Source organism: Phaenicophaeus curvirostris, chromosome 1 (genome assembly GCF_032191515.1).
Source record: "Phaenicophaeus curvirostris isolate KB17595 chromosome 1, BPBGC_Pcur_1.0, whole genome shotgun sequence".
NCBI classification, from domain to species: domain Eukaryota; kingdom Metazoa; phylum Chordata; class Aves; order Cuculiformes; family Cuculidae; genus Phaenicophaeus; species Phaenicophaeus curvirostris.
The window spans coordinates 713,150-726,269 of NC_091392.1; the positions used below are offsets into that span (position 1 = coordinate 713,150).

A 13,120-nucleotide genomic window follows, 5' to 3' on the forward strand; every position below is an offset into this window, starting at 1 on the left:
GAATAAAAGCAGGGCATACACATTATCCGGCTCCTCTGGGTAGTGAGGCACTTATTTACTGCCTCCTAGAGGACCCCCAGCCTGAGGAATTTGGATGGATAAAAGAAGAAAAAGCAGTTCTAAGTGATAAAAGACACTCAATAGAATTGAGACTGGGAGGAATGTTAGTCCAGATTATTAAACGGATAAAAAGATCCGACTTGGGAACTTACAGATGCCAATATCAAAATGCTACTACCTTTGGATATAGCGAAATCAATATTACTGAAGCCAGAGTGAAACCAGCCATAGAACTGACCCAGGCACCCCAGGAGATTTATGTTCAAAAGAAAGATGCTGAAGAAAATTTGATGATTGGGTTAATCAAAGATTTTGCTAGAATGCAAAATACAAGTAAGATTACAGCATGCTTGCCTTTACCAAAAACGGCTGGAGAACCGATAAGCTGGGAAATATTGACTTGCCCACTCCCAGAGGTAAAAAAAAAAATAAAACCGAATGTAAACAAATAATAACACCCATACAGAAAAAACAGAAAATAAGTATAAAAAGGGAGTGGAGAACTGCAGGAAGTCAAAACGATTGTGAAAAATTACCAAATTATAAGTTCACACGTATCGGACGATTTAAAGATGTAGGATAGTGTTCATATGATGAAATAAAAGAAATAGTGAGAGAAAGAAATACAATAAAATGGATGTGCCAGAAAAGAAATGATACAGAACAAAATTGGGACACAGTTTGGTCAACAAGTATTTTACAAAAATTCCAATACGGAGGAAAAACATCTTAATATTTTAAATGGACAGGAAAACAAAGTAGTGACAAATTACCAGTAAATGGCCGGATCAGTAGAGATCCTATTGATAGCGTTTCATAGTAGAATTGTTCTAAAATTTTAGATTGTGACCTAGACCCTGAAGAGATCACCATACCTCCAGTTAAAATGGCTCTAATAATAGGGTGTGCCTGTCGGGGATTTAAAGTCGGGGGAAAGGTAATACAAGTACCAGTTAATGGAATAGACTGTAAATATTCAACAGTACGCAGTATGGGTAATTTTGTTTGAGCATCTAATGATAGAACTTGGACTACACATTTATCAATGGAGGGTCCAGTTAAAGAAATAACTCTGGGGTTGCCTACCCTGTGCCCAATTTAGAAGCGATCCCCCTTCAGAGGTAAATTGGAAACTTTACAAATTCGTGCTAAAAGAGACATAGAAAATGATATTAAAGACATAGATGACACTTGGCAAAAGCCTGAGACAGGAGTTAAAGTGAGATGGGCATTAGAATCCATTTTTGCCCAAATAGCGACGTATCGTAATAGAAAATGATTTACAAACTAATTGGACAAACTGAAAGATTGGCAAAAATAACAAAGAAGGGATTTCGAGATTTAAACTTGCAACTACAGGCGACAACGAAAATGACTTTGCAGAACAGAATGGCATTAGACATGCTCTTGTTAAAAGAACATGGTGTCTGTGCATATCTCAAAGATTGAACTGATCACTGCTGTGTGCATATACCTAATGTCACAGCCGATGTGGAATACGATATCTCACAATTAGGAAAAATAGAAGAAGAAGCTGAAAAAGAGAAAGAAGAAATTGGTCAAAATTGGGTTGGGGCATTATTTGATAGATTAAGCATCCATCTTACTGGCTGGATACACTCTCTCATTCAAACGTTATTCACACTTTTGCTTATATTCCTTACAATCTATCTGGTGTATTTGTGTATCCGGAGAGAAATTACTCGCAAACAAAACTGGACACACAAAATTATTGGAGCAGTGACACGAGAATATCCACAGCACCCAATACCCCCATCAACTTCCCAAGAAACAGTTACATGAAATGAAAATACTTGCTAAGGTGAAGTATTTTCAAAGGGGGGAAATGCTAGGAAAGTTACACTTAAAGTAGGATAAAACACTGATCATCGACTAATCAAGAACTAAGACAGAATATAAGAATTGCATGATTCTGTTGATTCTTAACGTATCCTAGCAACAGACCCCAAGGTACTTGCTCAAAAGACCTCGTGTGACAATAGGATCCAAGTGTGCTTAGGAAAAGTACATACTAGCTACCCTACCCAAGTAGAACATACACCTGCAACAGCCAAAAGACCATCATAAATCTTGTGAAAGACAGAAGAATAGGTTTCAGGAGGCAAGAAAGATATACCTGAGCGGTCAAGTGGAGATAAGTGCGGGCCCAGCCAAGAAAAATCGACGAGTTTGCCAAAAGAACAAGAAGTAATAAAGACAATGCGAGGAAGACTATTTACTTCATCTGAGGAAGACTACTTACTTCATCAGGACGACCCCCAGAGGGGGCTACGCAGGCGCAATAGAGACTGATGTCGCAATAAGGCGATGAAGTAACCTACCTATGCATATGTATTAGATAATGAAGTAACCTGTTGAATATACAATAGATTGCGAAACTTTTAGAAAATAAAAAGCGGACGCGATGTGACGGTCTTTGGAACCAGATCTGGGTGCGTACCCCTGGTTCCCGGGGCCTCGAAATAAAGCACCACATATAACCTCCTAGTGTGGTTATGTGTTTGTCATTCTGCTAACACTCCCATCCCTCCAGCCCTTCGCTGGGCTCTTCTTCATGGAGTAGGAATAATCTTCTGCTGTTGTACCCTGACGAAAATCACATCTTGGTTCTTCTGTGGCTGCAGGACCCTTCTGACTGTCCTTGCACAGGGAAATACAGCAATCCATCCGACCAGATCTGGTGCTGGAATAGAGGAGGATCTGCAGGAGACGGCATGTCTTCTCCACAGAGCTTGGCTGCTCTGAGCACATCCGGGAATCACCTTCAGGTTCACTCTCCAAAACCAAAGCAGCTCCAATTCCTGTTGGTCTGGGGTCCAGTTCTGGTGCTGGTGAAGCCTTGTGACACCTCTGGGGCCCTGAGAGCATCTCAGCTGCTTCCAGACAGAGCCTGCCCTCTCCTCCTGGGGACGTGGCTGCACAATCAGCTGTGTCCTTGTGTCTCTCCACCCAAGCCAGGATGGCAGCAAGAAGCTCCCACACCTTGTATGAGCTTTGACGTTGTCCAGCACCCTCTTGTAGAGAGCAATGAGGTCTCCCTCAGCCTCCTCTTCTCCAGCCTAAACACCCCCAGGGCCCTCAGGCTTCTTCTCCAGCCCCTTCCCCAGCTTCGTTGCTCTTCTCTGCACTCGCTCCAGAGCCTCAACATCCTTCTGGTGGGGAGGGGCCCAGAACTGACCCCAGGATTCGAGGAGCGCTCGCCCCAGGGCCGAGGCCAGAGGGAGAAGAACCTCCCTGGCCCTGCTGGCCACGCCGGGTCTGATCCAAGCCAAGATGCCCTTGGCCTTCTTGGCCCCCTGGGCCCCTGCTGGCTCCTGTTCAACCAACCCCCCCAGGTCCTTCTCCTCCAGGCACTTTCCAGCCAGACTTCTCCTAGGCTGGAGCTGCCCAGGGTTGTTGTGCCCCAAGGGCAGGACCCGCCCTTTGGCCTCGTTAACCCTCACCCTGTTGGTCTCAGCCCATGGATCCAGCCTGTTCAGATCCCCTTGGAGCATCCTGATCCTCCAGCAGATCCAGATTCCACCCAGCTTAGTGTCATCTCCAGACTTGCTAAGGATGCACTCGATGCCCTCATCCAGGTCATTGATAAGGACATTGAACAGGGCTGGACCCAGCCCTGAGCCCTGGGGACACTACTTGTCACTGGCCTCCAGCTGGAGTTAACTCCATCTCCCACCACTCTCTGGGCCCTCCAGCCAACCAGTTTTCCACCCAGGAGCTCATTCTCCTCTCCAGGCCAGAGGGGACAGTTTCTCAAGCAGAACGCTGGGAGAAACTGTGTCAAATGCTTTCCTGAAGTCCTCTGCCAGCGGCAGCCCGCCCCGCGAGTCCGGGTAGAAGACGCCGGGGCAGATCCCGGAGCATGTCTGGAAGCAGCCGGTCAGGGGGGACAAAGAGAAAGAAAGGGGTGATGAGGCAAAGGGATGAGATGAAGCAAGAGAAAAGGGAAGGAGGTGAGAGGATGGATAAGGATTTTGGTGGTTTACAACATGTTTTTTCAAATAGTGTTTTTCCAGGCACTGTTCTGTCTTGAGTGAAGCATGTTCCGTGCTGAACAGACGTGGTTTTTCCTCTAATTAGCTCTATTTGCAGTTTTTCCCCTATCTCAAGCGGAGACAGAGAGCTGGAGTCAGCTCCGAATTAACAAGAGATTGCGCTGTTGTGAAATTCAGAACAACATTGAAACGAATCCTTGGAAAGTAATAGAATATGCACAAGATTTTGAGGAAAATTGATATGTAGGCATGTAAGTGGGAAATATATTCTGTAACCAGCATTTCTCTCACTGAACGCGACTGATGGGGATCGCCTGCCCTGATTAAAAAAACCCAAAACAGCTCCTAGAGGGTTTATTCGTCAGTATTTTCGGTGTCAGGGGGACGAGGGCAGAGAGAGGGGATGGTGAAGGGAGAGGGTGGGGATGAAGGCAGCCAGGAGGGCAGCCGTGGGCACAAAGGGGGGTGAAAGCAGCACAGGGGTCGTGGGAAAGTGGGGTGGGATGAAGGCAGATGGGGGGGTCGGGGAATGAAGCGAGAGAGGGGAGACATGAAGCTGGGGGGGCACGAGAGGGGAAAGAGGGTAGCAGAGGGAGTGAGGTGAGGGCAGAGGGGGAGAGAGAGAGAGAGGGGCGAGATGCAATGGGTGGGAGGCAAGAGGAGAAGGGGGATGACGGCAGAAGGGGTGGAATGAGGATGAGGGGAGGAAACGAGGGCAGAGAGGGGGGACCAGGGCGAAGCTGGAGGGGGAGGAGGGCAGAGAGAGAGGGGGGGACAAGGGCAGAGAGGGGGGGGGGGAACGAGGCCAGAGAGACGGGGGGGATGAGGGCAAAGAGAGAGGGTGGGGACGAGGGCAGAGAAGGAGTGGGGGATGAGGACACGGTCAGGGAAGAGGGAGGAGAGCGGGGCCCGGCTCCTCGCGCCCCAGGGCCGCACCGGGAGGGGCTACAGACGGGGGAGCTGCTGTAGAAGTCGGTGAAGCGCAGCCCGCGGGCCGCCAGCCGGTCCAGGCGCGGCGTGGCGGAGGACGGGTGCCCGTAGCACCCCAGGTCCCCGAAGCCCAGATCGTCCGCCAGCAGCAGCACGAAGCTGGGCCGGGCGGAGGCCGCTCCCCGGAGCAGCCCCAGAACCAACGGGAGGAACCAGCCCCGAGGGCCCATGGCGCCGCCTGCCGCGAGACCCACCGCCCGGGGCCGGAAGCGGAGACACAGACTTCCGGTGCGGTTACCGGAAGCGCCACGGGGCAAGACGGGAATTGTAGTTCGCCGCGTGATTCGGCAGCCATAGAAAAGGCTATATATTGAGTCTGCCGCGGGGCATGCCGGGAGTTGTAGTCCGACATGTCTGGGTGGGAGGCTCCAAAGGGACCTGAACAGGCTGGATCCATGGGCTGAGACCAACGGGATGAGGGTTAACGAGGCCAAAGGGCGGGTCCTGCCCTTGGGGCACAACAACCCTGGGCAGCTCCAGCCTAGGAGAAGGCTGGCTGGAAAGTGCCTGGAGGAGAAGGACCTGGGGGGGTTGGTTGAACAGGAGCCAGCAGGGGCCCAGGGGGCCAAGAAGGCCAAGGGCATCTTGGCTTGGATCAGACCCGACGTGGCCAGCAGGGCCAGGGAGGTTCTTCTCCCTCTGGCCTCGGCCCTGGGGAGACCGCTCCTCGAATCCTGGGGTCAGGTCTGGGCCCCTCCCCACAAGAAGGATGTTGAGGCTCTGGAGCGAGTGCAGAGAAGAGCAACGGAGCTGGGGAAGGGGCTGGAGAACAACCCTGAGGGCCCTGGGGGTATTGACCCTGGAGAGAGGAGGCTGAGGGGAGACCTCATTGCTCTCTACAAGAGGGTGCTGGACAACATCATAGCTCATACAAGGTGTGGGAGCTTCCTGCTGCCATCCTGGCTTGGGTGGAGAGACACAAGGACACAGCTGATTGTGCAGCCACGTCCCCAGGAGGAGAGGGCAGGCTCTGTCTGGAAGCAGCTGAGATGCTCTCAGGGCCCCAGAGGTGTCACAAGGCTTCGCCAGCACCAGAACTGGACCCCAGACCAACAGGAATTAGAGCTGCTTTGGTTTTGGAGAGTGAACCTGAAGGTGATTCCCGGATGTGCTCAGAGCAGCCAAGCTCTGTGGAGAAGACAAGCCGTCTCCTGCAGATCCTCCTCTATTCCAGCACCAGATCTGGTCGGATGGATTGCTGTATTTCCCTGTGCAAGGACAGTCAGAAGGGTCCTGCAGCCACAGAAGAACCAAGCTGTGATTTTCGTCAGGGTACAACAGCAGAAGTTTATTCCTACTCCATGAAGGAGAGCCCAGTGAAGGGCTGGAGGGATGGGAGGAGTAGAGGGATGGAGGGATGGAAACTGTTGCTAAAGGGCAGTTTTTCTACCTTTCAGTTACGCGTGTTCTTCCCCAAACTGTGTCAGATAAGCAGGATATTGTAAATAACCATAGGACTTGTCAGATCTGGAAGCTCAAGCCTGCACACCTCTTAACAAATAATTCACTCCTTCACTAATTAAAGTGGAATCCTGTAAATCACAGAGTCATGGAATGGTTTGGGTTGGAAGGGACCTCAAAGCCCAGCCAGTTCCAACCCTCCTGCCGTGGGCAGGGACACCTCCCACTGGATCAGAGTGCTCTAAGCTCCATCCAACCTGGCCTTCATTGGGGTCATTGAGGTCCCTTCCAACCCAAACCGTCCTGTGATTCTCTGAAGACCTCCAGCCCCTGGAACCACCATTCCCTTCTTCTCTCCCTCTTGTCCAACCAGGCACGGGGTCACCCTTTGGAGTGAGTCTTTCCCTTCATGCCCTTCTCACCTTGTGCAGCGACCAGGATGGAGACCTTGCCTCGCCCAGGAGACAGAATGAGGCTGAAGCAAAGTTTGCTGTGAAAACTATTTATTACTACACAGAGAACAGACAAGAAACAACATCCTAACAAAACACAACCAGCCACCGTAGGCTTGGATGGGGAGCTTGAGGTGGGAGGGCAGGACCAAGCAGGTCTGGGACCTGAAGGCTGCCTGTGGAGCAGCAGCCAACGGCCCAGCACAACGTGGTGGTGGCATCATTCAGCCTGCCCTGCATCCTCTTCCCCCTGTTCTCAGGTCCTTCGACCTGTCAGGACCTGCAGGAGCTCCATCACCTTAGTGAAGAAGTCCACCAGCTTGTTGACTGGAATCGGGCAGGCGCTGAAAGCGCTCGGCTCCGTCGCTGGGGTTATCTCCGCAGGGTTTGTCGTGGTCGGAAAGTGGCTCCAAGTGCGTTCTGATGCAGGTGCCGCTGGAGCCGAGTAGCGCTTCATCACCCCCAGGATCCAGTCGCGGAAATGCTGCGTGGCGGTGTAGACCCCGGGACGATGGGCTCGGGCACAGCCTGTCCCAAAGCTGGTCACCCCCACCAGCCAGAAGTGGTCAGTAGAGGGATCTTGGCAGACCAGAGGACCCCCGCTGTCCCCCTGCGGAGAAGAAAAGAGGATTCAGAGAGTGCTGGGGGCTCCGTAAGCCCGAGGGATCTGCTCCTGCTCTCTGCCAGCAGTTGCCAGAGCTGTGTTCCCTTCCCAGAAAGGTTCTCCTAGAGTGCTGGAGCCAACAGAACGTGGTTGGGGAGGTGTTTGTGGGACTCTCAGGCAGGTTCTCTCCTGGCTGTGGGGCAGAGGGATGTGCCAGGGTTGGTCCCTGCATGCTGAGAACATGGGATGAGCTTTTTTTGCAGAGTCACAGTGCTGTGGGACAACTGGACGCTGAGCATGGAGCAGCAGCTGGAGATGAGGAGGAGACCCCCGGAGCGATGGGGACCCTGCGGTGGGAGGGGGACTTGCTAGGGGCTGGGATCACCCTCCTACCTGGCAGGTGTCGATGCCACCCTGCGCATAGCCCGCACACAGGTTGTGGGGGTGGACGGCGCCCCTGTACCACCCGCTGCTGTTACAGACTTGGGTGTCGATGAGGTGGACGCGGGCCTCCTGCAGCACCGGCAGTGCTCCAGAAGCTGTGGGGACAAGACAGGAATGAACCCCCAGCAGATGCCACCAGTTCTCCTCCTCTCTTCCCCAGGGCTTGGCTTTGCATCGGCAGCGGCATCGCTGTGGTGTTCCCCTTCCACCCTGCTCTGGTTGGCAGCTCATTCCCACCTCCCCGGACGCAGATCATAGAATCACCAGGTTGGAAAAGACCCATCGGATCATCGAGTCCAACCATTCCCATCAATCACTAACCCATGTCCCTCAGCACCTCGTCCACCCGTCCCTTAAACTCCTCCAGGGGAGGGAACTCCACCACCTCCCAGGATACAAATACGTCTGGGGAACTCACATCTGGCCGTGGTGACCCCCCAGCCGCTGACGTAGCAGCTCCTCAGCTGCCAGAGCTGCAGGGAGAAGTCGGGGACGCAGGCGAGCTGCACGTAGAGGCTGCACTGGAAGGGCTCGTAGAGCTCCATCAGGGCGATGTCGTTCCTCTGAGTGATGTTGTAATAGTCTTCGTGGATGATGATCCGCCTGACATAGCGCACTTGTTCCTCGGGACCCGGGCGAGTCAACGAGGTGGTTCCGGCCACCACGCGCCACGCTGGGACGTGCCTGGAAGGTGGATGGAGAGAGAAGTGAGAGGGAGAGGAGCCACGCGCTGCAGCTTCCCTGCCTCCTGCTTCCCAAGTGGGAGAGGAGAGCATCTAGGGAGGGCGCGACTGCCCCAACGCGCCCGGAGGAGAAGAATCATGGAGATGGAGGCATCGGGAATGCAGTGACACAAGCCCAGCCTTTTTCTGGATGCAGAAAAAGGGCGTCTGCCAGGGTTTGAGGGATCTCCCTGTCCCCTGCTCCTCCTTACTGGGTATTGACGAAGCAGTGGGCGGCTGTCAGCACCCACTGGGGGTGGATGATGGTCCCTCCGCACACGGGGGCCAAGTGCGTCTTGAACACTTGCTGGACGCTCACAATCCATGGCCAGGAACCCAGCTGTGCATTTTTGCCTCCAACCACTCGCCCGGTGCCGTAAGCCAAGGGACGGAGTCCACAGGTCCTGTGGAAACCAGAAACTCGTTACTGTCCTGCTTGAGACTTGGGGCTGAAGGGCAGGCACCTTCCCTCCCCAGCCGGCATCGCTGTGTGGAGCACGGAGCCAAGGAACCCTGTGGGGCACCCAGGTGTCCACCTCTGTCTCTGCTTTAGCTCTTAGGGCGCCCTTAGCAGCCTGGGAAATGGAGAAGAATGTCAGGAACCACATGGGGTTGGAGAAGGAACCACATGGGGTTGTAGAAGGAACCACATGAAGCTGGAGAAGGAACGATATGGGACTGGAGAAGGAACCACACGGAGCTGGAGAAGGAACCATATGTGATTGGAGAAGGAACTACATGGAGTTGGAGAAAGAACAACATGGAGCTGGAGAGGGAACCACATGGAGGTGGAGAAGGAACAACATGGGGTTGGAGAAGGAACCACATGGGGTTGGTGAAGCTGTTGGGAAGCGAGCATCCTCCAGTGAAGCCCAGCAGCGTTGCCCAAGCTCCCTCCCAGCCTGTCCCACTCACTCGCAGGTGTCCCAGGAGCCCTGTGCTGGCCAGAACAGGGCCAGGAGGACGAGGACTAAGAGAACCTTCATGGTGTGAGCGACACGAGGTAGATGAAGGTCCGAGAGCTGGTGTCCAGCAGAGCACCAGCCGACACGCTGCCCGCAGAACCCGTGGCCCCAAGCTGATGTCACAGAGCGGCTGCTTCTGGGGGCTGGGTCTGGGGAACTCGGGGCTGGGGGGGCACATGGGGTGTTCCAAGCGGGAGGGGAGGCAGGAGGTGGGGTTGGACACCCCAAAATCCCCTACAAAACGCTCTGCTGGGGTGGTGTGTGTGGTTCCGAGCTCTGCCTGCCCAGAGCCAGCAGGGAAACCCCAAGGGTGGCAGCACAGGCTCTCTGGGAAGGGCACAGAATCGTTGAAGTTGGGAAAGAACTCGAAGATCATCCAGTTCAACCATCCACACAACACCAGCTGTGCCTACTAAGCCACGTCCCAATGTGTCACCCCAACACGTTCTCCTAACACCTCCAGGGATGGAGACTCCACCGCACCCTCTGCCAGGGCTTCATCGCTCTTTCAGTAAAGAATATTTTCCTAGTATCCATCTAAGGCTCCTCTGGCACAACGTGAGTCCCTTCCCTCTTGTTCTGGTGCTTGTCCCTGGGGAGAACACAACAACTCGCCTCTCCACAACCTCCTTTCTGGGAGCTGCAGAGAGCGATGAGGTCTCCTCTTAAGCCTCCTTTTCTCCAGACTAAACAGCCCCAGGTCCCTCAGCCGCTCCCAGAAACCCTGTTCTCCAGCCCCTTCCCCAGCTCCGTTCCCTTCTCTGGACAAACTCCAGCCCCTCAAGGTCTTTCTTAGAGCGAGGAGCCCAAACCTGAACCCAGGATTTGAGGTGCAGCCTCCCCAGCGCTGAGCCAAGAGGACAATCCCTTCCCTGCTGCCCCTGGCCACACCACGGCTGGTCCAAGCCAGGAGGTTATTGGCCTTTTTGGCCACCTGGACCCCTGCTGGTTCCTCTTCTGCTGCTGCTGACCAGCACCCCAGGTCCTTTTCCTCCGCTTTTCCCCATGCCCGGAGCGTTCCCTGGGGTTGTTGTGCCCAACACCCTGTGCCACTCACTCGCAGGTCTCCCACGATGCCTGCGCCGGCTGGCACAGGGCCAGCAGGAGGAAGGCGAGGAGCATCTTCATGGTGCCAGCGACACGAGGGAGATGAAGGTCCGAGAGCTGGTGTCCAGCAGAGCACCAGCCCACACGTTGCCCGTAGCGCCCACGCCGCCCGCAGAGCCCGTGGCCCCAAGCTGATGTCACAGAGCGGCTGCTTCTGGGGGCTGGGTGCGGGGAACTCGGGGCTGGGGGGGGACATGGGGTGTTCCAAGTGGGAGGGAAGGCAGGAGGTGGGGTTGGACACCCCAAAATCCCCTACAAAATGCTCTGCTGGGGTGGTGTGTGTGGGCAGCCTGGGATCAGGCACCAGCACCTGGCTCTGAGCTCTCCTGATGCATCTAAAGAGCATGGCCAGCAGGGAGGGAGGGGATTCTGCCCCTCTATTTCTCTCTGGCGAGGCCTCAGCTGGAGGGTTGGGTCCACTTCTGGAATCCTGTCCAGAAGAAGCAGATGGAGCTGTTGGAATGAGTCCAGAGGAGGCTCCAAGGATGATGCGAGGGCTGCAGAACGTCCTGTATGACGACAGGCTGAGAGAGTTGGGGTTGTTCAGCCTGGAGAAGAGAAGGCTTCAAGGAGATCTTAGAGAGACCTTCCAGTACCTGAAGGGGCTCCAAGAAAGCTGGGAAGGGACTGTTCACAGAGGCTTTTGTGGATAGGACGAGGGGCAATGGGGATAAACTGGAGAGGGGCAGAGTTAGACTGGACATGAGGAGGAATTCCATAGGGAATGGCTGGGTTTGCAGTCCATCACGCAACAGCCTCAGCAGGGGCCGTGCTGGATAGGGGATCCCGGAATGGTGCAGGCTGGGAAAGCCTTTCGGTTCATACCATGGAATCACAGAATGATCATCCAGTTCCAACCCCCCTGCCATGGGCAGGGACGCCTCCCATTGGATCAGGCTGCTCGGTTGCTCAAAGCTGGATCTGGATGCTCAAACTTCAAACAGCCTTGAGGGGGGAAATTGCAAACTCTAAACTAGATAAAAGAGACCTGTAGGTTACAAAATGCATCGGAGAGTGCTTCTATCCAACGGTGACTGGGAGGTTGCTATAAGGTCTCCCCGGAGCCTTCTCTTCTCCACGCTGAACAACCCCAATTCTCTCAGCCTGTCCTCACATGGGAGATGCTCCTGCTCTCGGATCATCTTTGTAGCCTCCTCTGGCCCCGTTCCAACAGCTCCATCTCCTTCTCCTGCTGAGGGTTCCAGCCCTGGCCCCAACCCTCCAGCTGAGGTCTCCCCGAGAGGAGCATTGGGGACAATCCCCTCCCTCCCTGCTGGCCACATTCTCTGGATGCAGCCCAGGAGGATTCTGGGCTGTGAGCGCACGTTGTGGCTCCTGTGGAGCTTCTCGTCCCCCATCACCCCAAGTCCTTCTCCTCAGGGCTACTCCCAATCTCCTCATTCCCCAGTCTGGATTGAAAATGCAGATTGCCCCGTGTTGGAACATTTTACACAGAACAAGGCCTGGATGCTGTGAGATTGTTTAATACTGAACAACTCTAACAAAGCCTTGAAGCAGAGAGCCGAAAGATAAACAGGGGCCAGCTGGGAGGAATGTAGTGGCTACTTCTGTGGGAACCAGCACGGGCTGAAAGAAAAACAATTGAAGAGAACTGTCAACATAGTTAAGTTCAGTAGAACTTGGTTTCTTAGCATGTGCAGTAGTTTAGCCAATAATAGATTAGTAATAGCCTTATGGACAGCTACCTTTAACCAATAATACACTGTAGATACCCTCGTGGGCACCCAGTTGTGTAACCGAAAAGGGTTTATAAAGAAACAGCTAAGCTCAATAAAGTGAACACTCGCTGATCACATTGATCTCTGCGTTTTGGTTCCATGCTCCCGTCAACGAGTGGCACCCGAACAGGGACCCTCAGATTGCTTGCCGAAGTTGCTCTGAACGACTGAAGACGCGGTAGAGGGTGGAAGGACCGGCCGAAAACTTTCCGGCACTGACCCGGTGCTGAAGATTTTTCCGGCACTGCTGAAGATTTTCCGGCACTGCTGATGATTTTCCGGCATTGCTGATGGCTTTCCGGCATTGCTGAAGATTGGAGTAAGACGCGCGTCCAAATAAAGAAGAGTCCGGAGTCAAAGATCCGCCACAGGCAAGTAGCGGCGGTCGGGGGAGGAATGGGTTCCACACATTTTAAAGATAATGAAGAGGCAGTGGTGAAAATCCTCCAACCTATCCTCTCCAAGAGGGTCCGATAGACACCGACAAGGAGCCCGATCCCCCCCCTCACTGTCCCTCAGACCAACGGGTGCAAGCCAGGGGTGAGGCACAGTAGCAGGGAGAAGTTGAAAGATTGCAAGCTTTGATCTGTGTGCGGCACGGCAGTCAGCGCTAGGAACTA

At 53.9% G+C, this 13,120-nt stretch overlaps 1 protein-coding gene across 1 annotated transcript; it reads right to left on the minus strand.

Moving 5' to 3' along the window:
- Positions 1-7,175: 7,175 nt before the first annotated feature.
- Positions 7,176-9,675, minus strand: LOC138716558 (acrosin-like). Its single transcript, XM_069849727.1, has 5 exons — positions 9,605-9,675; positions 8,902-9,093; positions 8,386-8,651; positions 7,917-8,062; positions 7,176-7,529 (listed from the first exon to the last, which is right to left on the minus strand). Exons 1-5 carry the CDS (start codon positions 9,673-9,675, stop codon positions 7,176-7,178), a joined length of 1,029 nt encoding a protein of 342 aa, XP_069705828.1.
- Between the last annotated feature and the right edge of the window lie 3,445 nt (positions 9,676-13,120).

Bases quoted from the DNA above. Each gene is read 5' to 3' on its own strand.
- LOC138716558 (XM_069849727.1), bottom strand. From the start codon at position 9,675: ATGAAGGTTCTCTTAGTCCTCGTCCTCCTGGCCCTGTTCTGGCCAGCA. The intron at 9,094-9,604 runs GTGAGTGGGACA...TGGTTTCCACAG, and splicing joins GGCTCCTGGGACACCTGCGA to GACCTGTGGACTCCGTCCCT. The intron at 8,652-8,901 runs GTAAGGAGGAGC...TCCACCTTCCAG, and splicing joins CACTGCTTCGTCAATACCCA to GCACGTCCCAGCGTGGCGCG.